A 26,673-nucleotide genomic window follows, 5' to 3' on the forward strand; every position below is an offset into this window, starting at 1 on the left:
TGTGGAGTTAGAATAAAGAACAGTAATTGTCAGAACAAAATTGGAAGAAAATTTCTTCCACTTTTGGAATCTATCCAGATTCTTCAAGAAAAATCTGGGTAATTTTCTGCAAGAAGTGCTGGACCAACCGAGCTGTAGTGAATATTTATTTTTATTTATTTATTTATATATATAAGAGTTCTTACATTCTTGTACAGCCACTAGCATGCATAGCATTTCAGGCAGGTCTTTAATCTTAATTTTCTCCTGAGTACGACCTGCCAAATTGCTTAACAGCCAGGTGCCCATTCACTGCTAGGTGAACAGAGGCTACAGTTAAGGATTAGCACCTAGTAAATCCTCCCCAGCCAGGATACAACCCTAGGCCAATGAGCTCATGAAACGCCAAGCTAGTGTGCTACCACTTCGCCACGAGACTGCTACAATATGAAGGTCTGTGCGCTGCTCCAAGCAACAGCCTATTAAACCAAGCTCTCACAAGTTAAGCCTGGCTCCGGGCCGGGCTTGGGGAGTAGAACAGCTCCCAGAACCCCATCCAGATCCAGATATGTTATTGAAGTTACAGTATAGCACTCAAAAGTCTGATTCTGAAGATATAAAGGGATGACTGCTGAGATGTTGCAAAGCATTGACGTTTTTGTAGAAAAAAGAAATTAAATTTCTGAAATACAGTGGTACCTCGGTTTAAGAGCTTAATCCTTTCCTGGAGACAGCTCATATTCCGAAAACTCGTATTCCGAAGCTAATTTCCTCATAAGAAATAATGGGAATGAATTAATCTGTTCCTGACTGCCCCAAAAACCCCACTTTAATCTAAATTTTATACCTAATGCATCTAAATAAACCTACAAAACTATGTTCAAGTTATTACTTAACCTTGTTGAATGCTGTAGGCGTATGGAAGATGGTGAGGAGGGGAGAGGAGGAGAGGTGTTATTGTTTGGAAGGGGAGTCCCCTTTCATTATCACATCAGGCAGTGAGGACCTTTCTGGTGTGCACTTCCTGGCAGGTTTTGCCTGAGTACCACTAGGTCCTGGTTGTGGCTCACTGCTCGATTTTCTCACAACAAATCTGTCCATGGAAGCTTGTTTTTTTCCTTCTTCGCAAGCTGTCTCTGTAGTAAGGCATCACATTGTCATTGAAAAGATTAAGGCAACGGCCTACTACAGCTTTCTCTGGGTGAGTCTTTTCAATAAAAGTTTGCATCTCTTCCCACATCTGACACACCTTCTTAATTTGTGCAGAAGGGACATTCGCTACTGCCTCATCCTCCTCCGCTGGAGAAACATCATCAGCTGCATCGTCTTGCTGTTCCTTTTGGAGTTCTTCAGTCGTCAGTTCTTCGTTGTGTTCTTCCACGAACTCCTCCACATCATCACCATCCAATTCCAAGCCCATTTGCCGGCCCAGAGTAACAATTTCCTTAACAATAGGCGCATCATTTACAGGTTCAAACCCCTCAAAATCTAGTTCTGTCACACATTCAGGCGACAATTTTCTCCAGCCAGAGATCATGGTTCTTTGAGTCACTTTTTGCCAGGCTTTGTCAATGAGTTTTAAAGCACTACAAATGTTAAAATGGTGTTTCCAGAACTCTTTGAGGGTGAGGTTTGTGGCTTCAGTCACTTCAAAACATTTCCGGAAAAGTTCCCTTTCATACAGTTTCTTAAAATTCGCTATGATTTTCTGGTCCATAGGCTGAATTAGAGGAGTGGTGTTAGGTGGAAGGAACTTTATTGTGAGAAATTTACTGTATCTGTGCATCAATTCATATTCCAATCCTGGAGGATGACCAGGAGCATTGTCGAGGAGAAGCAGGGCCTTGAGTGTCAAATATTTCTCCTGCAGATATTTTTCTATGGCAGGGCACAGCACTTCATTCACCCACTCCGAAAAAATAATCTTAGTCACCCATGCCTTTTTATTAGACTTTCCATATCACACACATTTGGGTTTTCTGCACTTTATACTGTTTGAAAACCCTTGGATTTTCAGAATCATACACTAGCAAGGGTTTAATTTTCAAATCGCCACTCGCATTTGAACACAGCACAAGCGTAAACCTATCTTTCATAGGCTTGTGTCCGGGCAAAGATTTTTCCTCCTTAGAAATGTATGTCCTCTTAGGCAATCTTTTCCAAAACAGTCCTGTTTCGTCACAGTTAAACACTTGTTGCGGTAGGTATCCCTCAGCCTCTGCAAACTCTTTAAATTCCTCAATAAATCGATCAGTGGCTGGTTTGTCTGAGCTGGCTGCCTCCCCATGCCTCGCAACACTATGGATACCACTTCTTTTTCTAAATATTTCAAATCATCCCCTGCTTGCCTTAAACTCTTTCGTATCTGCATCACTCGTTGCAGGGGTTTTCTTTAGAAGGTCTTCGTGCAATACCCTGGCTTTCTCACAAATGATGGCCTCCGAAACACTATCACCCTTTAATTCCTTGTCGTGTATCCAAATTAATAAAAACTTTTCCACTTCTTCAAGTATTTGTGGTCTTCGTTTAGTCATTGTTCTTATGCCTTTTGCCACTTTAGCACCCATAATCCTATTTTTCTTCTTAAGTATAGTGCATATTGTTGACGTTGCTTTGTTGTACTGCCTACAAAGTTCAATAACACGTGTACCATTTTCATGCTTCCGAATGATCTCTTGTTTCTCCAATATTGTCATCCTCACATGGGCTTTCTTGCCTTGATCCTTACCACTGGCTTTCTTGGGACCCATGGTGAGATATATAATAACAACTTTTATGGTCAAATGACCAAAAATCCAGCAAAACACTGAAAATCCAGGTGAAGAATTGACATGGGATAGTCACTGAGCACGAGGCACTGGTTAACTGAAGGGCGGAGGGGCGACGATCGCCGGACCACCATGCGCTAGGTCGGCCTGTACACGTATCAACAAACTCGTGTTCCGAGGTAACCCTCGCCTTCCGAGGCACATTTTCCGAGGAAATCCTACTCGTATTCCAAAAAACTCGTATACAGGGACACTCGTATTCCGAGGTACCACTGTACAACAAATGTCAAAAAGGTTCATTCGGTGTTCGGCAGGTAGGCTGCTCCGTTATTAGGCAGGCAGACATGGGCCTTGCGGATCTGAGGTTCTTCTGGACTTGTTTTGTGTGTGCCCTAGATTCTTTGCCCTCTTCGGAAGACTGTTATCTCCGGTCCGACTTCTGTTGGGGCTGGGTGCCTGGATGGTGTCCCTGGACCTCCGGGTTCCTTCTTGGCATGTTTCTCTCCAGGGTTCCGGGACTGCCAAAGGTGGTGGTGGGGCTTTAGGCTTGCTGCTTTTGTTGTCTTTCCTAGTTTGTAATTGGCACTTAGTGTATTTATGCATCTTTCCCAGATCTTGGTGACATGTCTGCGTCTGTTCGGGATTCGGTTTCTAGCCTACCTCGATGACTGACTAGTGTGTGGGCTCCCAGTCGGTCCGCTTGTCTGCTCACCAGGGGTGTGGTTCTTTCCAGATCGCCGGGTTCGGGTTCCTGGTGATCTGGAGGCTGTTCCATCTGTTCCGTCCCGAGGGTCGGACATAGCTGGGTCTTTGTTTAGGACTCATGGACTACTTCCGTGTCTTTCCCTCTAGAAGCGTTGCTGTGGCTGTGGTCCCGCATTCAGCTGTTTATGAGGGGGGTCCCGGGTCACTTGGCAGTTGCTCGAGCAGTTGTACGGGAGTCTGAACTTCGCCGTGCTGGTCTGCCCGCCGGGTTGGGTTTGGCTTCGGCGTTTGTTTGGTTCCCTCGGGGACTCCCCTTCCGCCTCTCTAGTGAAAGTTGGGTTCTTCCTCTGGGGATCTTGTGTTGGTGCTGCATCGCCGGCTTCCTCTTTGGGGTTTTCGGGGTTCTGTGCCTTGGCGCCTCACTGAGCCTTCGCTCGACGTGTTCACGGACGGGTCATCTTACGGCCGGGGCTTTGTGACCAGTGCTCACCAGGCCGCCTGGGGATGGTGGGGGTCTGTCCGTCTGTCGAGCTCACAGCATGGTTCGGGAGTTTGTGATTATCTGGTTTGCGCTTCGGAGGGTTCGGGTCACTCGGGGCTCTACCATCCGGCTCCATTCGGACTGTTCTCCGGTGGTTCATTACCTGACCCACGGGGGTTCTCTTAGGTCCTTGACCTTTGGGGTTGGTCCCTTCGAGTGGCTCGTCTGCTGGATTCTCGGGGGTTTGGCTATCCGTGCGTTTCATGTCCGGGGTGTGTCCTACATCCTGGTGGATGACCTGTCTCTGTTCATTCCTCTGTTCACGGATTGTCTGGTCGTTGCCGACTCATTTCATTGGCTCTGCAGGACATATGGACTCCTGGACATGGCTATCTTCGCGTCGGCGTGGTCTTTTCGTCTCCCATTCTATGTGGCACCCTTACCCACCTGCGAGGCGTTCACAGTGGATGCATATTGGCAGGACTGGTCGAGATGGAGTTACCTGTTCCTCTTCTCCCAGTCCAGCTGTTGCTTCGGGTTCTGGCTCGGTTGGAGTCCTTCCCAAGGAGAGTAGTCCTCGTGGCCCCTTGGTGACCGGCCCAGGTTTGTTCTCAGACGCTGCTTGATAGGTGTCCGAACCCGGGGCGTTTCCTGCAGCTCCACCTCCTTCGGCAGGTTGGACTGGTCCTGTACGTGGCAGGTTCTGCCTTCTCCTCGGCTCTTAGCATCTAGCCTTTTGACGCGGGTGTATCACCATCTCTATGGTGATCAATCAGGCTTCGTTGATGGTGTCCCACCTGCGAGCTTCGTCTCGGCGACAGTATGACGTTTCCTGGCATTTCTATTCACCATTTTCTTTCTCTCTGTAGGTTGTCTTCTCTTTCACATTGGGTTGTCTTGTCCTTCTTGGTTTTTCAAGACAGTTAATTGATGCTTCTTACTGTCGCCACGTATCATGCGGTACTGGCGGAGCCGCTCCGGCTTGTGTTCGGGATGGCTCATGCACCGCCTGAGCCGTCCTAGTCCTTGATCAGGATGCTCTCTTGTCTTTCCTCTCTTCAGTTTGTGGTAGTCCCTTCAGTTCAAGATTGTTTTTCAAAGGCCATGTTTTGTTGGCATTGGCCTCTGCGGGTTGGGTCGAGGAGTTCCGGCTCTCCTCTGGCACAGAGGTTTCTGCTCTTTTGGTACTGGTGATAGGTTTGTACGTTTGCAGCCTTTCTCTATCCTTCTGGCGACGGCCGAGTTGGCTGCTTTCTGGAGGGGTCCTTGGGTTATTGATGCTTGGTTGGTTCGGCTGGTGGTGTGTCGTGTGTTGTGTCCGGTTGTGGCTCTTCACTGTTACCTGCGTGCTGTGGCTGGGAATGCGCTTTGGGTTGATCCGGTTCCCCTCATTCCCTGTTTCAGGGAACGTCCGCAGGGTTCTTAAGTCTACCAGCCTGCGGTCTATCTTTGCGCCTGTGCCGTTCGGACGTTTGCAGTTTTCGCTGCCGTGTTTGGTGACGTCTTGGGTTCATTTTGGGCGTGGGGATTTGGGGTCGCACGGGTTCCTGGCCGCCTGTTATTTTGTGAGCGTGTCAGCTCCTGTGCGTTCTTGTGTGTTTTGGGTTGCAGGTTGCTGCCTGTTGTCTCGACTTCGCATTGTGGAGTTTGTGGCGGCCACCTCCCGGGTCAGCCCTTTCTTTTACTTCTCTTTGGGTATGTAGCTCCAGGGAGTCATAGGGGCTACCCACAGAAAACCAGCGTTGAATGTAATGAAACCATTTACTAGGTGAGCCTCGGAGGCTCCCTGGCAACCCTCCCTCCCACCGGTCGGCGGTTTTTCGCGTTGGTTAAAGCTTAGCTACTGAACTGGTGCTAGGCAGCCGGCATGGTGAGGTCCGGGTCCCTCCCTCCCCCTCTTGGGGAGGGGAGGGCTGCGCGGATGAGCAGCACAGCAGTAAAGTGTGATGTTTGCTTGTTTCCTTAGGATTGCCAGGAGTTCTACCTCTCTGTTCGTTTTTTTGTTTTAGTTTCTTACCATGTGGGGTTTGTTTTGTTATGCCTACCTCAATGGGTGCATATCCCCGGTTGATGGCAGATAAGGAAAACCCCCAACCACAAGGGGGTTTTCCAGGGCTATTGCTCCCTGAAACCTCGCTGAAGGGGCCAGGTTCTGGCGCTGGTCCTTGGTAGGTCTGAACTCCATAGCTAATGTCCCGGTCTAATATAACATACATTAGCTCGATAAGCTCCAGAGAGCCTCCGGGGCTCACCCAGAAAATGGCGTTTCATTACATTCAGTGCTGGGTTTCCACATTTCTTGGTGAATACTAACCAACTGAATGAAAGAGGGAATTAGGAAGTAATGATGAAGAGAGATGTTACTTGGTTTTCATGTTTCATAGGGAATAAAATACAGATAAATGATAGTGTTAAAACAACATTTTGAATAGCATAATTAAAGTAATTTTATAGTATTTTACTGTAAGATTACTAAGGCAAAGTATTGCTCTGCAACTACACTCATTTTAACTTTCAGGTTTAGACAAGACTGGACCATTGTCTTGACAATTGAAATCATCTTCAGTAAATGTCCCTTTAAGTGTTATTATTCCAATTGCTTATTACTTTTGAGGGTCTTATCTACTTTATATTGCTATACTGTATTATGATTATTGTATAAATTTCTGTATTATTGGTTTGAAATATACTGTACAGTCATTTGTTTACTTTTTCCCCTCAAGTGGGGAGACAGAAGCCAACAGAGAGCGCAAGATTCAAGGTCATCTAGATATTCCTCTGAGCTCATTAGGAAAGGTGCAAGCATCGCAGGTAACTTAATTATCCCCAAGCTGATAGAATTTGGTATTGAATAGTTAGTTGTGTAATGAATAGTTTTGATGGACTGTAGTTTAATTTTCCACAATTCATGTTTTCTTTTATTTATTTTTCATGAGTAACAAAGCCACTGAACAGTTTTTCAGCACATGATGTTAATGCATTTGCTCGAATTACATTCAGTAAGTCAGAACATTTATCTGGGACAATGAATATTGTTGTTTGTCATGCTATACAGTACAGTCTTGCAGGTTTGGCACCTTCTTTTGATAATTACTGTACTTTGTAGCTTGTCCAATGTCTTCCTCTCATTACAGGCTGGAGAAAGCTTGTGCAAGACAGCATTCACACGAGCTTACACAAGTGATTTGTGTAGAGCATATTCCACATGTGAACATATACTAAAAGAAAATTCCTGTATATTACCCTCCATTAAGGTTGATGAAAGGTTACGAGAAAGGGTAAGGACCTCATTATGCAGTACAAGTACTGTGTCTCTAAATTCATGAAATAGTCCTCTCTTCTAGAAATATAATATCTCTTGTTTGTTCCATTCTCTTTGTGATTGTAGAGCAGAAATTAAAAACCCCTTCCCCATTTTATATGATATTCCACATGTGTAAATAGTTTCCTTTTTGTTCTCAATGCTTACTATGTTATTATTTTAACACTTTCGCGTTCCCAGTGTGTGCGCCCCAGCCTACCCCCAAGGTGGGACGAGCGTTTCACGTGAGCGGGCGGCCACACTAAAATGTGTGTACTCTTTTCAGTTTTCTCACTTCAATTTTTGTTATACGTCGTTCATTTTGGTATCAAATTGTTCCCAATAGAATAACCTACAGGGGTATATGCATATAAGGTCCAAAAGCCTGACGTGTTACCCGCACCAAACCCAAAAATCAGCTGAGCGTTACCCGTGAGCGCACAAAAGCACTAAAATGTGTATACTCTTTTCAGTTTTCTCACCTCAATTCTCGTGCGACGTCATTCATTTTGGTATCAATTTGTTTGCAATAAAATTCCCTACAGGGGTATATGCATATAAGGTCAGAAAACCCGGCGTGCCACCTGCAGCAAGCCCGAGAATCAGCTGAGCATTACCTGTGAGCGTGCAACAGCACTAAAATGTGAATGCTCTTTTCAGTTTTCTCATGTCAATTTTCATGTTACATCGCTCATTTTGGTATAAAATTGTATGCAGTAAAATTCTCTAAAGGAATATATGCATATAGGGTCAAAAAGTCCTGTGTGCCACCCGCAGCAAATCCGAAAATCGGATAAGTGTTACCCGTATGCGAGCACCCAGCCGAACACCATCATTAAAATGTGTATACTCTTCAGTTTTCTCGCCTTAATTTTCATGCAACATCATTCATTCTGGTATCAAATTGTTCACAATAGACTTCTCTAAAGGGATATTTGCATATAAAGTAAAAAAGCCCGGCATGCAACCTGCAGCAAACGCGAAAATCGCCCAAGCTTTTCCTGTGAGTGAGCACATATCTGCACACCAACAACTGCACTAAAATGTTTATACTGTTTTCAGTTTTCTCACATCAATTTCCATGTTACATAGTTCATTTTGGTATCAAATTGTTTGCAATAGAATTCTCTAAAGGGATATATGCATATAAGGTCAAAACTCCAGGTATGCCACCCGCAGCAAACCTGAAAATTGGAAGAGCCGCGCCCGTAATTTGGACTTTATATGCATATATCCGTGTAGGGAATTTTATTGCGATCACAGTGATACCAAAATGAACGATGTAGGACAGGTGTGGAGTTCACAAACCTGAAAAGAGAGGAAACATTTCATCGCTGTTTGGCGCTCACGGCTACCGAATGACATAGTTTTTTATTTGGTGCCGGTCTCATGCCTGCTTTGGTGACTTTTTATACATATGTTCTTCTAGAACATTCTATTGCAAACACATTGATACAGGGGTACCTCGGTTTAAGAGTTTAATCCGTTCCTGGAGACAGCTCGTATTCCGAAAACTTGTATTCCGAAGCTAATTTCCCCATAAGAAATAATGGGAAATGAATTAATCCGTTCCTGACTACTCCAAAAACCCCACATCAAACTAAATTTTTATACCTAATTCATCTAAATAAACCTACAAAACTATATTCAAGTTATTACTTACCTTGCTGTTGAATGCTGTAGGCGTATAGAAGATGGTGAGGAGGGGGGAGGAGGAGAGGAGTTACTGTTTGGAAGGGAAGTCCCCTTCCATTATCACATCAGGCAGTGAGGACCTTTCTGGTGTGCACTCCCTGGCACGTTTTATCTGAGTGCCACTAGGTCCTGGTTGTGGCTCACTGCTCGATTTTCTCACCACAAATCTGTCCATGGAAGCTTGCTTTTCCCTTCTTCGCAAGCTGTCTCTGTAGTAAGGCATCACATTGTCATTGAAAAGATTAAGGCAATGGCCTACTACAGCTTTCTCTGGGTGAATCTTTTCAATAATTGTTTGAATCTCTTCCCACATCTGACACACCTTCCTAATTTCTGCAGAAGGGATATTCGCTACTGCCTCATCCTCCTTCACTGTAGAATCATCAGCTGCGTTGTCTAGCTGTTCCTGTTGAAGGGCTTGGAGTTCTTCGGTGGTCAGTTCTTCGTTGTGTTCTTCCACCAACTCCTCCACATCATCATCATCCAATTCCAAGCCTATTTGCCAGCCCAGAGTAACAATTTCATCAACAATAGGCGCATTATTTACAGGCTCAAACCCCTCAAAGTCTAGTTCTGTCACACATTCTGGCGACAATTTTCTCCAGCCAGAGATCAGGGTTCTTTGAGTCACTTCTTGCCAAGCTTTGTCAATGAGTTTTAAAGCACTACAAATGTTAAAATCGTGTTTCCAAAACTCTTTGAGGGTGAGGTTTGTGGCTTCAGTCATTTCAAAACATTTCCGGAAAAGTTCCCTTTCATAAAGTTTCTTAAAATTCGCTATGATTTTCTGGTCCATAGGCTGAATTGGAGGAGTGGTGTTAGGAGGAAGGAATTTAATTGTGAGGAATTTATTGTATCTGGGCAACAAATCATCTTCCAAGCCTGGAGGATGAGCAGGAGCATTATCGAGGAGAAGCACGGCTTTGAGTGTCAAATGTTTCTCCTGCAGATATTTTTCTATGGCAGGGCACACCACTTCATTCACCCACTCCGAAAAAGAAGCCTAGTCACCCATGCTTTTTTATTAGCCTTCCACATCACACACAAATGGGTTTTCTGCACTTTATACTGTTTGAAAACCCTTGGATTTTCAGAATGATACACTAGCAAGGGTTTAATTTTCAAATCACCACTCGCATTTGAACACAGCACAAGCGTAAACCTATCTTTCATAGGCTTGTGTCCGGGCAAGGATTTTTCCTCCTTGGTAATGTATGTCCTCTTAGGCAATCTTTTCCAAAACAGTCCTGTTTCGTCACAATTAAACACTTGTTGCGGTAGGTATCCCTCAGGCTCTGCAAATTCTAAATTCCTCAATAAATCGTCCAGCGGCTGGTTTGTCTGAGCTGGCTGCCTCCCCATGCCTCGCAACACTATGGATACCACTTCTCTTTCTAAATATTTCAAATCATCCCCTGCTTGCCTTAAACTCTTTCGTATCTGCATCACTCGTTGCAGAGGTTTTCTTTAGAAGGTCTTCGTGCAATACCCTGGCTTTCTCACAAATGATGGCCTCCGAAACACTATCACCCTTTAATTCCTTGTCGTGTATCCAAATTAATAAAAACTTTTCCACTTCAAATATTTGTGGTCTTTGTTTCATCATTGTTCTTACTCCTTTTGCCACTTTAGCGCTCATAATCTCATTTTTCTTCTTAAGTATAGTGCATATTGTTGATGTGGCTTTGTTATGCTGCCTACAAAGTTCAACAACACGTGTACCGTTCTCATGCTTCCGAATGATCTCTTGTTTCTCCTCTATTGTCATCCTCACATGGGCTTTCTTGCCTTGATCCTTACCACTGGCTTTCTTGGGACCCATGGTGAGATATATAATAACAAATTGTATAGTCAAATGACCAAAAATCCAACAAAACACTGAAAATCCAGGTGAAGAATTGATGTGGGATAGTCACTGGGCGCGAGACAATGGTAAACTGAGGGGCGGAGGGGCGACGATTGCTGTACCACCACGCGCTAGGTCGGCCTGAACGCGTATCAACAAACTCGCGTTCCGAGGTAACCCTCGCCTTCCGAGACACATTTTCTGAGGAAATCCTGCCCGTATTCCGAAAAACTCGTATACAGGGACACTCGTATTCCGAGGTACCATTGTACTAAAATGAAACACGTACATCAAAATTTAAGGTCACAACCGTGAAAAGAGTTTACACTTTTCAGTGTCGCCGCTTGATCGCCCAAAACGCCAGGAGCACAAGGGCAATGTTTTACGCTTGACCGCTGGGAGCGCTAAAGTGTTAAAACTAGTCCCATAATGATCGGGTAAAAATGGAATTTTAACAAATATTTTAATTTTCAATGCCAAATGCGTCCCCACCAGACATCCGCAGAGTTATTCGTGAACTTCAAATCCTTCCCCAGAGGACAAAAGTGTTAATAACTTTAGTTACACAAATATTTTTTGTGTATAATAGCAGTGAAATTTTCACCACTTGAGGAGTTCATGCAGATATGAAATATGAATATTACATTTATTCCTTTACTGTTTTGAATTTTGATAACTTTATTCTTTAATATTAGCAGAATGTGAATTGCTATAAATTTGTTAGTAACCAGTATCACCTTAACACTTTCGCGCTATCTGGACGCGCCGGCGCGTTCGGTTTCGTCTAACGCTAACGCATAGTGGACATAAAGTTATGTCAACTTTTAAAATATTTGTATAAAATTCAATTTTTATCCGATTTACTTTGGGTTTGTTTCAAACTGCGCGCCATGAGGCTCTCTTTCTCACCACTTGGCTTCATGGTACAATAAGTTCATGAAAGGTGTGGATAACTTCGATCAAATGGTATTTTGTCCCAAACGGGTTGCAGGTGGGTGACTTTAGCCGTTTATACTGGTAATTCTTCCCCTATATCATGTATTATATGCATATGTCTGTTTAGGGAATTTTATTCCGATCAATATACAACCAAAAATAACTGTGTGCAACAAGTATAAACTTGACAAACATAACAAAAGTAAAAATATTTCGTGTGTGTTTGACGCTCACTGATATGTTCCAGCGTTGTTTTATATTTGTCGTTATTCTAACTTACGCTTTGTTGATATTTTTTACCTATGGGCACATAGAACATTCTATTGCGAACACATTGACATAAAAATGAATGACGTACAAAAAAAATTAATGTCATGAGAGTGAAATAAGTATAAACTTTCAAAGCGCCGTGCGTCGTCCCGTCACCGATACCGGAAAACAATTTCACCACTTCCCACACTCTTGCGGGCGGGCTGCATCATTATTCTACGCTTATATTCATATCACCGTGTTGGGAATTTCATTGCGAGTCTATTGATACCAAAATTAACGCTGTAGAACAAGTGTGGAGGTGATTACAATCCCAAGAGTAAAAACATTTTGTTGCTGATGGGCGCTCACGGCGAGTCATCTACGTAGTTATTTATTTGGTGCTGGTATCCCTATATGTTTCGTGACTTATTTTACTGATGTTCTTCTAGAGAATTTTATTGCGAACACGTTGGTACCAAAATGAAATACGTAGCATGAGAACTAAGGTCAGAAGAGTAAAAAGAGTATACACATTTTTGTTTTTACGCTTAAGCGATAAAAACGCAGCGCGCACATTCGGTTGGCTGAGTGACCTTTGCGGAGAGCGCGAAAGTGTTAACTACTGCACTGCGCAACGTGCCTTGAGGCGCTAGGTTGGTGGTGCGCAATGCGCCTTGAGGTGCTAGGTCGGTGGTGCACAGCGTGCCTTGGGGTGCTCGTAGGTATAGCATACAATTCAAAAGTGGTGCGTGGTGATGAGGGTATGAAATGGATGCCTGTGGCCTCCAGTGATCGGCCGCCATTTTGAAAAATAATACCAGCATGCCCCAGGGCCCGGGGGAGCCCCTGTTTCAAGGAAGCAACCATGTCTGACGCATCGTCTATGAGCGTGTCTATGACCGTGAACCTCCCGGTTCACGGTTAGCCACGGTCCTGCAAAACGACTCTCAGAGGAGGAAATACGGGACATATTGTATGATGGTAGACCGACTGATGACAATTTAGACAACAGTTCTGAAAAAGATCTCGCATGGGTCGGACTCGAGTAATGGGGACACCGAGGTGGAAGATGCCGCAAGTGTGTACTGTACACGCATCTCGCCCGGCCTCTCAAGCCACCCTGGGTCAACACCGCTAGTTACCATCACCATGTGTGTCACCTAATGTTAGTTTATTTGGTGATACTACATGTGATGAATCATTTCCTGGCTTTAGTGACATAGGCTTCGATACAAGCAGTGTTGATAACTTGAGTACAGGCGACTATGGTGTTATTAGGCGAGGTTTAGCTTTGGCAACATGCCAAGACAAGTGCCAGCATGTCACATGGCCTGAGGACAAAGATGACAGTGCGTCCTCGACATCAGGTGTTCGTGGAAGGCCTATGCTATGCAGTAGACTCATCTCCTCACAGCTCTAGCACAAGACGACGGAGCCGTGATGTTGGCGCCTGTGCTGGTGTTGGCCGTGGTGTTGGTGCCAAAACCAAAACCACTGGTGTACTTGTGTGGCAGAATTGTGAGAATTTTGTACCACATATTCCAACATTTGATGATACCGATGTTGGTGCGACACCCTTATTCCCCTATACTGTACTGGTGATGATATGGCTGAAATAGATTATTATATGGCATATTTTGATATGGAATTCAAGGCCCATCTCGTTGCAGAGACGAATGTGTACACTCACAGCCTCATTGACTGGCATTTTACCTTCTTCTCACATGACATGTTGGAAAGACACAACTAATAAGGAAATGTTTGTGTTTTTAACTTTGTGCATGATGATGAGGCATGCAGATAAACATGCAACCCAGGATTATTTGAGCAAAGACAGCCTTGTTCCAACCCCATTTTTCAACAGGTATATGTTACGTGATAGGTTCCAGCTGCTTTTCAGGTGCCTGCACTTTGAAAACAATGATAATGAAGACAGAACTGACAGACTGTGGAAGGTGCGGAAGGTATTTAGTGATATGAGAGGAAAGTTCCGTGACTATTTTGTATCATGACAGAATGTCGTGATTGATGAGTTGCTAGTCCTCTTCAAGGGACAACTGGCATCCAAGCAGTACATTCCAACAAAGCAGCACAGGTTTGGACTCAAGTTTTTCGTGCTATGCGACTGTGAAACTGGTATTGTCATGGACATGATACTGTATTCAGGTACTGACGTTGACATACCAGGTCAGGAGCCACACGGGTTCTCAGGGAGTGTCGTGAAAACATTCGTGGAACCATTGCTGAACAAGGGGCATATCCTGTATACTGACAACTACTACACCAGCCCCTTGTTGACCAGATTCCTCCTTGACCACAACACCGGCGTATGTGGCACTGTTAAGCCCCACAGGAGGGAATTGCCAGAGTTTGGTATTGCTACTGAAGTGGGTGAATGCCAGCTGCGAAAGTGTGATAGAATGTTATCAGTGCGCTGGAGGGACAGATGCGAGGTGAATATGTTGACAATTATTCACACAGGTGCCATGTTGGACAGTGGCAAAGTGAACTTTGTAACAAGGTTGCCAGTGTACAAACCTGATTGTGTCATTGACTACAATGTCAATTTGCGGCTAGTTGATAAATGTGACATGATGGTTGGTGGCGTCGAGTGCGTGCGGAAATCTGTGAAGTGGATGAAGAAATTCTTTTTCCACCTTGTTGATGTTGCAGTGCTGAACTCTTCAATGTGTATCTCATGAAATCTGGCAAGAGACCCCCAATACGTACATTCAGTGCTGCTCTAGTGTCACAAATTTTTGTGAAGTATAGGGTGGAGGGCTGTATTGCAACATGTGGGGTGTCAGCAACAATGCCTCTCACAGTTCCTGACAGACTCAAGAATAAAGAACACTTTGCTGTACACAAGCTTGGTTATATGCCAAGCACAGGCACACAGGACAAGGGTAAACGTGCCTGTATTGTTTGCAAGAACACGCAACGTTGGGAGTGCAAGCAAAGATCCATCTGTACCTAGTGTATTGAGTGCAAAGTTGCCCTATGCCCCGTTGACTGCTTCAGTGATTATCACACACTCGCGCAGTTCTAAGTGTGTTGATAGCGATGTATATAGTGTGTGATAGTGTCCAGTGTGTAAATAAGCTATAAATGTACATATTTGAACATGATATATAGAAAATATAACAAATGTTTGTTGACACATTTGTGATGCATGTAACACAGTGTCTTGAAACAGTACGGATGTTCTACAGTCTGAATAGCTTAAACGTGTTCATTATACATAGGATTAGACAGAAAAAAATATAAATGCATTTGTAATTGTGCAGAAAAAATGAAAAAAAAAATATTTGTGGCAACTCACACTTGTTGAATCTGGCGCGTGACTGCCTCCGGGAGTCTACGGCACGGGCGACCACCAACCTGTGATGTCTCACGACATATTCCAGACATCACTGCGGCCAAAGTAAGTACATCTGTGAAATTTTTTCAATATATATGTGATCAGGGAAGGGTATTTAACACTTTTGGAAGGTAGCCTCGTAGCCTGGTGGATAGCGCGCAGGACTCGTAATTCTGTGGCGCGGGTTCGATTCCTGCACGAGGCAGAAACAAATGGGCAAAGTTTCTTTCACCCTGAATGCCCCTGTTACCTAGCAGTAAATAGGTACCTGGGAGTTAGTCAGCTGTTACGGGCTGCTTCCTGGGGGTGGAGGCCTGGTCGAGGACCGGGCCGCGGGGACACTAAAGCCCCGAAATCATCTCAAGATAACCTCAAGATAAGGGCAAAATTTTTTTTGCAAAGAATTTATTTTTGGTGCACCCAGGGTTTGTAATATTTTAAGGCCGAGCAGTGCAGTGGTTAAGGAATATGTGCATGAAAACTTACTCCTCTGATGTTTTGATCCATATATCAGGTGTGTAGTGAATTTTGTTTGTATCACTTGATATGAATTATTGGAAGAAATGTATATAACCATAAATCCATCATTATATATCTGACTGCCATAATGGTAGGGTTGGTTCAGTACAGAACTCCCATGTATGAGAGACCTGCTTGATCAATTGTGCAATGCAGTCTTGCCATCCTGGTCTGGTTCCTGGAGGGATTGTTATCTTGGTCTCAGTCAAGTGTTACTCTCTAAGCTATGCTGTTCACTTCCCTTGCAGAATTTTGGGAGTGTAGAAGGTATGAACATAGATGAAGTTAAGGCCAAGGCAGCATCAGAAGGCCTCATGTGGACAGAATACAATCCTCCAGGAGCAGAGTCATTAGGTGATCTTCAGGCTAGAATGGTAGCCTTCTTTAAGGTACAGTAATTCTTCTTTTGTCATGGTTGATTACTAGTAATACAGTCTTTTGTTATTTAGCAAAAGATGCTGGTTAGTAATTTTTTGGTGGGGAGGCCCTACGGCTCCCTGGAGCTATCGGGCTAATATGTGATGCATTAGACCGGGCATTAGTCTATGGAGTTCAGCCTCCCAGGGACCACGAGCCAGAACCTGGCCCCCTCAGAGAGGTGCAGGGAGCAATAGCCCTGGAAAATTTCCCTGTGGTTGGGGTTTTCCTTATCTGCCATCGACCGGGGTTAGGCAAAGGTTAGGCTTAGAAAGGTAGGCATAACAAAACAAATCCCACATGGTAAGAAAATTAAAACTAAAAACCAAAATAAGAGGCAGAACTCCCTCCAGTCCAAAGGAAACGAGCAAACGTCACATTCCACCGCTGCATCGTTCGTCCGCACAGCCCTCTTCGCGCCGGCTACCAAGCACTCCAGTTCGTTTGCTAATGTGGTCCAGGCGGATGTCTTTTCTGGCCTCAAATTCAAAGGCAGTATTTTGCCTTCGTGGTGACCTCTACTGTGTTATTGTGTGTGGTGGCCAGGTGTCTTCAAGAGTACTGGGGCTGCATGCGCTTAGGGACATCCTTCCCTAGGTGCCCTGTGAGTACTGCTCTTGCGTGTTTGGGGTTCTCTTCCCTGGTGCATTCGGACACCATTTCCGATAGGGGTTTTTGTTGCTTGGCATTTACCCCGCCCATGGGATCAGCTGGGGTTTCATGGCCCTTGTTTGGCCTTGGATAGGGAGTGGTATCGTGCTGGTTAGGGCATCAAGGTACAGGCATACCTCAGAATAAGAGTTTAATCCGTTCCTGGAGACGCCTCGCCTTCCGAAAACTCGCATTCCGAAGTTAATTTCCCCATAAGAAATAAAGGGAAATGAATTAATCCGTTCCTGACTACCCCAAAAACCCCACATCAAACTAAATTTTTATACCTAATTTACCTAATTCATCTAAATAAACCTACAAAACTGTGTTCCAGTTATTACTTACCTTGCTGTCGAGTGCTGTAGGCGTATGGAAGATGGTGAGGAGGGGGGAGGAGGAGAGGAGTTACTGTTTGGAAGGGGAGTCCCCTTCCATAATCACATCACATAACCCCATGCCTTGTAACACTATGGATACCACTTCTCTTTCTAAATTTTTCAAACCAGCCCCTGCTTGCCTTAAACTCTTTCTTATCTGCATCACTCGTTGCAGGGGTATTCTTTAGAAGGTCTTCGTGCAACACCCTGGCTTTCTCACAAATAATGGCCTCCGAAACACTATCACCCCTCAACTCCTTGTCGTGTATCCAAATTAATAACAACTTTTCCACTTCTTCAAGTATTTGTGGTCTTTGTGCCGTTAATGTTCTTACTCCTTTTGCCACTTTAGCACCCATAATCTTATTTTTCTTCTTAAGTATAGTGCATATTGTTGATGTGGCTTTGTTGTACTGCCTACAAAGTTCAACAACACGTGTACCGTTCTCATGCTTCCGAATGATCTCTTGTTTCTCCTCTATTGTCATCCTCACATGAGCTTTCTGGCCTTTATCCTTACCACTGGCTTTCTTGGGACCCATGGTGAGATATATAATAACAAATTGTATAGACAAATCACCAAAAATCCAACAAAACACTGAAAATCCGCAAGAAGAATTGATGTGGGGGTAGTCACTGAGCGCGAGACAATAATAAACTGAGGGGCGGCGGGGCGGAGGGGCGACGAACGCGCTAGGTCGGCTGTACGCGTATCAACAAACTCGCGTCCAAACTCGCCTCCCGAAGTAACCATCGCCTTCCGAGACAAATTTTTGGAGTAAATACACCTCGCCTTCCGAAAACCTCGCATACAGGGACAATCGCATTCCGAGGTACCACTGTATTGTGCATCCTGCCTACCTATGCGGCGGCCCGGTTCCTGTTTCCTCTGGGGATGATGTACTTCTGTGGGGGTTTTCTGTAGATTTTTTTTTGCCTGCTGAGAGTCTGCCCGGTGTTACTATGGTTCCACTTCTAATATTTTGGTGGCCCTCTACTCGGCCCCCAGTGATTGTACACATCGCAGGGGTTTCGGTGTTTTGATCTTTCCCTTTATTAGCTTTGAGTCTTGACCGGTTAGCAGCACCTTGCCCTGGCTTCCCGTAGCAGTCAGCCTACGAGCCCTGGAAAACCCTGTTGGGGCTCTGTGGACCTATGGATGTGTCTTCCGAGTTCCAGCCTACCTCGTGCGGTTTGAAGGTTGCTGTGTGCCCTTGTCTCAGGGTGACAGTCATCTCTTTTGCCTCCGTCATGCTGCCTATTGGGTCGACGACACTTTTGACCCGTGAGTCGTGTTCTTTTGTCTTGTGAGTCGTGTTCTCTGCTTGTTCTCCAGTACTATTTTGATGACATTTCTGTTAGGGTACGGGCAGCATCTGCATTGCATGCTAGGTTTAGATTGCTGCAATGCTCTAGGTTGGTTTCCCTCCCGGATACCCTGCGGCTGCCCCGCTTTGGTTATAGGGCCCCCGGACCTGGGGGCGTTAGTCGCTTTGACGTTGTTTCATCCCGCACTTCCTGGTCCTTCTCATGTTGTTCACAACCTTCCCCCTTCCTCTGCTTCCGGCTCCCAAACATCTAAGGGTTTCGGAGACCCGAAACAAACTTTTTGTTTCTAACAAACGTGACCCAACATAAGCTTACCCTTCCATTTATCTTTCTTTCTCTTTCCTTTTCTTTCTCTCTTTTCTCTTTTTTCTGTTCATTGTTTTCTCTTACGTTCCCTTGCTATCCTCTTCTTATTCCTATTACAATCTCCTTCTCATTTGGTGGTTATAATAGGAGCTACCTCGTATGGGCCAATAGGCCCTCTGCAATTCTTATTCCTACTACTATCCCCTCTACTACACCTTACTTTGCTCCTCACCTCTCTCTTGCCGATTTATTGCCTGCATCTACTTCCTCATCACCACCATTTGGTCACCACTTGGTCCGGGAGACATCTCCCGTCACGCAAGGTGCAGTTGCGCCTCCACAGATCTCCAGTATCATCTTTTGATACTGGTAATGGCTCGAAAGGGCCACCACTTACGGGCTATTCATGCCCGTGCCACCTCTTGGGTGGCTTAATCTTCATCAATCATTCCTCATCACAATCGACTTGAGAATGGTCTAGGACGGACCGAAACGTCGTCGTCCCTTCACCTTCTAGTGTGTGGTCTGGTCAACATACTTTAGCCACGTTATTGTGACTCATCGCCTGCATAAGGGTTTTGGAGTCAGTGCAGGGTTTAGTTGGTAATGAGACTCGGCACCTTTCGGGGCTGCCCCATTCGGGTTAGGGACGGAGGCATTTGAGCCAGTTCCTCCTACCGAGACTTCTAGGTCCCACCAGCAGGCCCCCTTCCTTTCAGCCTTTCCTCAGGCTTAGCGTCCCCACGGCCCGGTCCTTGACTTTTTGTTACACACCCCTTGGTGTGTAACCGCAGTGTAACAGCTGGGATTCGTCGTAGCAGCTGTCTAACTCCTGGGTACCTATTTACTGCTAGGTTTACAGGAACAGCAGGGTGAAAGAAACTGCCCATTTGTTTCTGTCTCCACCAGGGATTGAACCCGGAACCTCAGGATTACAAATCCGAAGCGCTGTCCACTCAGCCGTCAGGCCCCAGGTAGGATGTTGGCCTTGTGCTGCTGTACATGCAGGTTCCTTCCATTTCCTGGTTGATACCTGGTTGATGGGGTTCTGGGAGTTCTTCTACTCCCCAAGCCCGGCCCGAGGCCAGGCTTGACTTGTGAGTGTTTGGTCCACTAGGCTGTTGCTTGGAGCGGCCCGCAGGCCTACATACCCACCACAGCCCGGTTGGTCCGGCACTCCTTGGAGGAATAAATCGAATTTCCTCTTGAAGATGTCCACGGTTGTTCCGGCAATATTTCTTATGCTTGCTGGGAGGACGTTGAACAACCGCGGACCTCTGATGTTTTATACAGTGTTCTCTGATTGTGCCTATGGCACCTCTGCTCTTCACTGGTTCTATTCTTTATTTTCTACCATATCGTTCACTCCAGTATGTTGTTATTTTATTGTGTAGATTTGGTACTTGGCCCTCCAGTATCTTCCAGGTGTATATTATTTGATATCTCTCGTCTTTTTCTAGTGAGTACATTTGGAGGCCTTTGAGACGATCCCAATAATTTAGGTGCTTTATTGCGTCTATGCGTGCCGTATATGTTCTCTGTATTCCCTCTATTTCAGCAATCTCTCCTGCTCTGAAGGGGGAAGTGAGTACTGAGCAGTACTCAAGATGGGACAACACAAGTGACTTGATGAGTACAACCATTGTGATGGGATCCCTGGGTTTGAAAGTTCTCGTAATCCATCCTATCATTTTTCTGGCTGTCGCAATATTAGCTTGGTTATGCTCCTTAAACGTTAGGTCGTCAGACATTTTCGGCATCCTTGATGCCGGATGCATTTCGGCATCCTTGATTGCTGAGGATTTGTGAGCCTGTGGGCATTTGGCTTCGGTCTTGCGCTTCTTTTCCCTTCTCGAGATGTCTTTGGCCTGGCTTGAGGAGGATGTGGAGGCATTGAGTGCCTGGCCTTTGTCTGGTGTGCTGTCATTGATGGCTCAGGCATCAGCTGCAAAGCTGTTTGCTGTTTGCACCTATCCTGTTTGCACCAGGGGTTCGCCCTGTTGACGGGGCGATGGGGAGAGGCTTGCTCTATTTGCTGTCGCTTGGTCCCACAATTTGTGGGCATTTTTGATCGTGTCATCTGGCATGTGGTGGCGTTGGGGGTTCCTTCCCCTTCGGAGGGTTCAGGGCTGGCGGGGCGGGCCTCTTCCCTTGCGCTTTGTCAGGTCTTCTCAGAGTGGGTGCACTTGGGTGTAGTCATAATGACCCCGTCCCTCAGGTGGGTTTCCTGCCTGTTTCTAGTGCCGAAACGGGACTGTGTGGATCTGAGATTCATTCTAGACTTGTCCCGTCTGAACCCCTGGACTCATTGCCCCCCCCTTTCGGATGACCACTCAGTCTCAGGTCCAGCTTCTTTTGGAGCCCCTGTCCACAGAATGGATGGTAGATGCCAATTCCTTCTGTTGGCTCTGCCAGACATACGGACTCCCAAATGTGGTCCTCTTCGCGTCAGCATGGTCTTGGCGTCTCATGATCTATGTGGCATCCTTACCTGACTGCGAGGCTGTCATGGTGGACACATTTCAGCTGGACTGGTCGAGGTGGGGTTACCTGTACCTCTTTCCCCCGGTCCAGCTTTTTCTGTTTCGGGTTCTGGTTCAGTTGGAGTCCAAGGAAGAGTAGTCTTCATGGCCCCTTGTTGGCCGGCCCAGCATTGGTTCCAGGCACTGCTTGCTCAGTGTATGTGAAACCAAGGAATTTTCCACAGCTCTGCCTCTTCCAGCAGGTCGGACCGGTCCGGTACACGACTGGTTCAGTCTTCTCCTCCGCTTTTCATGTCGGGTCTTTTTGATGCGGCTTTATCACCATTTGTAGTGTAATCAGGTGGCTTCATTGATGGTGTCCCAACTGAGAGCTTCGTCTTGGCGACAGTATGAAGTTTCCTGGTCTTTCTGCCCTTTTCTCTCTCTTCGTTGGTTGTCTTCTATGTCTGATTGTGTTGTCTTGTCCTTTCTGTCTTGGCTTTTTCTGAACCATCCTTTGATGCTTAATACTGTCGCCACGTATCGTGCGGTGCTGGCGCTCCAGCTTGCGTTCGGGGTGGGTGTCACTTCTACCCCGTTACATAAGCTTTCTCGTGTTTTGTTTCACCTCCGGCTTTCTCATGCATCGCCTGATCCCTCCTGGTCCTTGGACATGGTGCTCTCATACCTTTCTTCTCCTGGGTTTGTGGTTGCCCCTTCAGTTCAAGATTGTTTTTCCAAGGCTCTGTTTCTGTTGGCATTGGCCTGTGGGGAGTGGGGTCAGTGAGCTTCATGCTCTCCTCCAGCGCAAGGGTTTCTGCTCTTTCGGTCCTGGTGGTTGGTTTGTTCGTTTACATCTTTTTCCTTCTTTCCTGGCAAGGAAGGAGATATCATTGCCACATAGTGCTATAAATTCACCAGCTATTCTGTTGGGAATTATTGTTAATACAGTAGTCTTTGGACTTATAACATCATAAAAACATCTCATTTGAATTAATTTAATTATCAGTATCAAAATAGAGTAAATGTGACCCTTCTATCACTTAATGACATCTGGACAAGTAGAGCCAGGCGTCAGTGGTGTGGGAGGTCAGCCATTGTTAAAAGACCGAGTAGTTGGAGCAAATTTGGCTCCTATAATTCTCTCTTGGATGAAGTGTTATGGAGATCAAATTAGTGCTTATTCCATCATCAACATGCAGTCAACAACCACAAGTGAAGTGTCTTTCCGAAATCTTATCTTAAGTCATTATTGGCCAGTAATGTTATGTAGATAGGATTATTTCCGGTTAGAACACTAACGAACGACTCAACCCAGGTAATTAAGCCTTGTCCCTATCTAATAATATATAAATGTTTCATTTGATATAACTGTCATATATTAGGATTCGGGCTTACAGCTAGTGCCCTCTGACAGGAATAGAAGAGAAAGCAGTACAGTTGTTTGGTACATCAGTACAGGGATGGTGGATGCTAGCCTCACCCAGAGGATTATTTGGTGTCATCATTCGTGTTTTTACCTGGTGGACTAAGCTTACCATACAATAAGATAAGGCACCTCAATTTATTTACTAATATATGTAGTTTAATATTGTAGTTTTAGTGGCTGCATATATATAAATTTAACACTTTCGCGCTCTCCGCGAAGGTCAGTCAGCCAACCGTAAGTGCTCACTGCGTTTTGCCGCGTAAGCGTAAAAGCGTAAAACGTAAGCGTAAAAACAAAAATGTGTATACTCTTTTTACTCTTATGACCTTAGTTCTCGAGCTACGTATTTCATTTTGGTACCAACGTGTTCGCAATAAAATTCTCTAGAAGAACATCAGTAAAAAAAAGTCACAAAACGTATAGGGATACCAGCACCAAATAAATAACTACGAAGATGACTCGCTGTGAGCGCCCAACAGCAACAAAATGTTTTTACTCTTGGGATTGTTATCACCTCCACACTTGTCCTACAGCGTTAATTTTGGTATCAATGGACTCGCAATGAAATTCCCAACACGGTGATATGAATATAAGCGTAGAATAATGATGCGGCCCGCCCGCAAGAGTGTGGGAAGTGGTGAAATTGTTACCCGGTATCGGTGACGGGACGACGCACGGCGCTTTGAAAGTTTTTATACTTATTTCACTCTCATGACATTAATTTTCTATGTACGTCATTCATTTTTGTGTCAATGTGTTCGCAATAGAATGTTCTATGAGCCCATAGGTAAAAAATATCAACAAAGCGTAAGTTAGAATAGCGCCAAATATAAAACAACGCTGGAACATATCAGTGAGCGTCAAACACACACGAAATGTTTTTACTTTTGTTATGTTTGTCAAGTTTATACTTGTTGCACACAGTTATTTTTGGTTGTACATTGATCGGAATAAAATTCCCTAAACAGACATATGCATATAATACATGATATGGGGGAAGCATTACCAGTATAAACGGCTAAAGTCACCCACCTGCAACCCGTTTGGGACATAATACCATTTGATCGAAGTTATCCACACCTTTCATGAACTTATTGTACCATGCAGCCTAGTGGTGAGAAAGAGACCCTCATGGCGCGCAGTTTGAAACAAACCCAAAGTAAATCGGACAAATATTTTAAAAGAGGACATAACTTTATGTCCACTATGCGGTAGCGTTAGGCGAAACAGGACTCACCGGTGAGTCCTGATAGCGCGAAAGTTATAAACCCCCCTAATGTGTAAGAATCGAGTTGTGAGAATATTGCTGAAATACAGTCCACTAAACATCATACAAATTGCTATCGAAATATATATATTACCATAAATATAAATTCTATATAAATGCATATAAATCAAATAAATATAAATCTCACAAGTCGGTTCCCACAATGGTGTTTAACGAAGATAAGCTCCAGCTCATGCGCTACGGAAAAAAAAAATGAAAATATAAAAACGGAAACCACGTACAAAACTCAGTCAAATCATTACATAGAACGAAAAGGCAATGTAAAGGATTTGGGTGTACTCATGTTGGAAGACCAGTCAAATCATAACATAGAACGAAAGGCAATGTAAAGGATTTGGGTGTACTCATTGTCGGAAGACCTTACCTTTAAAGAACACAATAAAGTAGCCGTCACAACTGCAAGAAAAATGACAGGTTGGATAAGAACTTTTTACACTAGAGATGCTATACCGATAATGATACTTTTCAAAACGCTAGTACTCTCTAGAGTGGAGTATTGCTGCACAATGACAGTCCCTTTCAAAGCTGGAGAAATTGCTGACCTGGAGAGCGTGCAGAGATCCTTTACTGCAAGAATCCTCTCGGTAAAACATCTAAACTACTGGGACCAACTAAAGAGCCTAAATCTGTATTCCCTTGAGCGCAGGCGGGAGAGATACATAATAATTTACATGTGGAAAATAGTAGAGGAGCTGGTCCCAAACCTGCACACAGAAATAACATCACATGAGACCAGAAGGCATGGCAGGATGTGCAGAATACCCCCGTTGAAAAGCAGAGGTGCAACAGGTACTCTGAACTATATCAATATCAGAGGCCCGAGACTCTTCAACATGCTTCCACTACACATAAGGGGCATAACTGGCTGACTCCTCGCAGTGTTCATGAGAGAGCTGGATAGGCACCTTCAAAGGATACCTTATTAACCAGGTTGGGATTCGTACGTCAGGCTGCGAGCAGCCGCGTCCAACAGCCTGGTTGACCAGTCCAGCAAGCAGGAGGCCTGGTTGATGACTGGGCCACAAGGATGCTAAGTCCTGGAAGCACCACAAGGTAACCTCAAGGTAAGGGTCCTGGATGCCTGTTATTTGGTTAGCATTCCTGCTCCCGGGCGTTCCTATGTTGCTTTGGGTTGCAAGTTGCAGCCAGTTGTCTCGAGTTCACGTTGAAGAGTGTGTGGCGGCCACCTCCCGGATAAGTCCCTCTTTTCCTTATCTTTGGTTATGTATCTCCAGGGAGCCGTAGGGGCTCTCCACAGAAAACCAGCTTTGAATGTAATGAAACACCATTTTTTGGGTGAGCCCCGGAGGCTCCCTGGCAACTCTCCCTCCCTCCGGTTGGTGGTTTTTCGCGTTGTTTGATGCTTAGCTTCCAAACTGGAGTGCTGGTAGCTGGTGCAGGGAGGTCCAGGGCTTCCCCCTCCCACTTTGGGGGAGGGGAGGGCTGCACGGACGAGTGACGCGACGGTGGAGTGTGACGTTTGCTTGTTTCCTTGGGATTGGAGGGCATTCTGCCTCTTTTCGGTTTTTAGTTGTAATTTTCTTACCATGTGGGATTTGTTTTGTTATGCCTACCTTTCTGGGTGCCTAACCTCAATCAATAGTAAATAAGGAAAACCCTCAACCACAGGGAGGTTTTCCAGGGCCATTGCTCCCTGTACCTCTCTGAAGAGGCCAGGTTCTGGCTCGTGGTCCCCGGTAGGCCATTAGTCCATAGACTAATGCCCCGGTCTAATGTCTCACATATTAGCCCGATAGCTTCAGGGAGCCTCAGGGCTCACCCAGAAAATGGCGTTTCATTGCATTCAATGCTGGTTTTTAATGGCTAGAGAAATCTGCTATGATCATTCTTCCATTTCCTGCTTTGATGAGGTGTGGAGACATCATCCAAGAGAAGATAATTGAACAGTATTTGAAACTTTGAAATACATGATGCTGAAAAATTATACTCGTCATTTGATTTTTGTAATTAAAATGTTATTGATGTGTGCGAGAGAAGATGGCTGAGAGTGAATTTTAAACAAAATACTGATATTAATTAGGAAAGGCTACTTTCACTTTATTTTGTCAATTTTACATGAGTACAGAATACTCAAATGTCTAATGTAATAATTGCATTGAGAAACTATTTTACAGGAGTTGAGTCAATCTGTGTATGACAAGAACAGGCAGAAAATATCAAGTGGTGTGGAAAATGGATGTGAAGATAAAGAAGATACTGAGATTACAGATAATATTCAGGTAAATAATAGTGTGTATACTAATTTCATTGTTATATTTTACCCTATTACTACCTTAGATGTTGAATATATTTTGCAAACATGTTGATACTAACCAATTGATGTACATTACCCATGAAATTCAGGTCTGTATTATATAATTTACCAGGTGTACTACAGGTATGAGATGTGTGTAATTTTCCCAGTGCCTATAAATTATCTAGTACCCTGGGTCACACAAGAATTCAGGGGTCCTTTTATGAAAGCAATTCCTTGTCTGGTCTAAGGCCCAAAAATATTGCTTTGGGTGAACATGATAAGCATCTTTCTGAGCAATTCAAGGGGCATCTAAC

The 26,673-nt window shown here is 44.8% G+C and overlaps 1 protein-coding gene across 8 annotated transcripts in view; it reads left to right on the plus strand.

Moving 5' to 3' along the window:
* LOC123761780 (fructose-2,6-bisphosphatase TIGAR) overlaps nt 1–26,673 on the plus strand; it is a 74,699-nt gene that overhangs the window by 26,920 nt on the left and 21,106 nt on the right. For 7 of the 8 annotated variants that reach the window (XM_045747984.2, XM_069330522.1, XM_069330521.1 and 4 more), the window contains 4 exons: nt 6,657–6,744; nt 7,068–7,211; nt 16,092–16,232; nt 26,238–26,342. In XM_045747984.2, coding sequence (XP_045603940.1) covers nt 6,657–6,744; nt 7,068–7,211; nt 16,092–16,232; nt 26,238–26,342 — 478 coding nt within the window. The remainder of the gene's footprint in view (nt 1–6,656; nt 6,745–7,067; nt 7,212–16,091; nt 16,233–26,237; nt 26,343–26,673) is intronic. The other variant, XM_069330525.1, reaches the window with a different exon arrangement.

Source organism: Procambarus clarkii, chromosome 24 (assembly GCF_040958095.1).
Source record: "Procambarus clarkii isolate CNS0578487 chromosome 24, FALCON_Pclarkii_2.0, whole genome shotgun sequence".
NCBI classification, from domain to species: domain Eukaryota; kingdom Metazoa; phylum Arthropoda; class Malacostraca; order Decapoda; family Cambaridae; genus Procambarus; species Procambarus clarkii.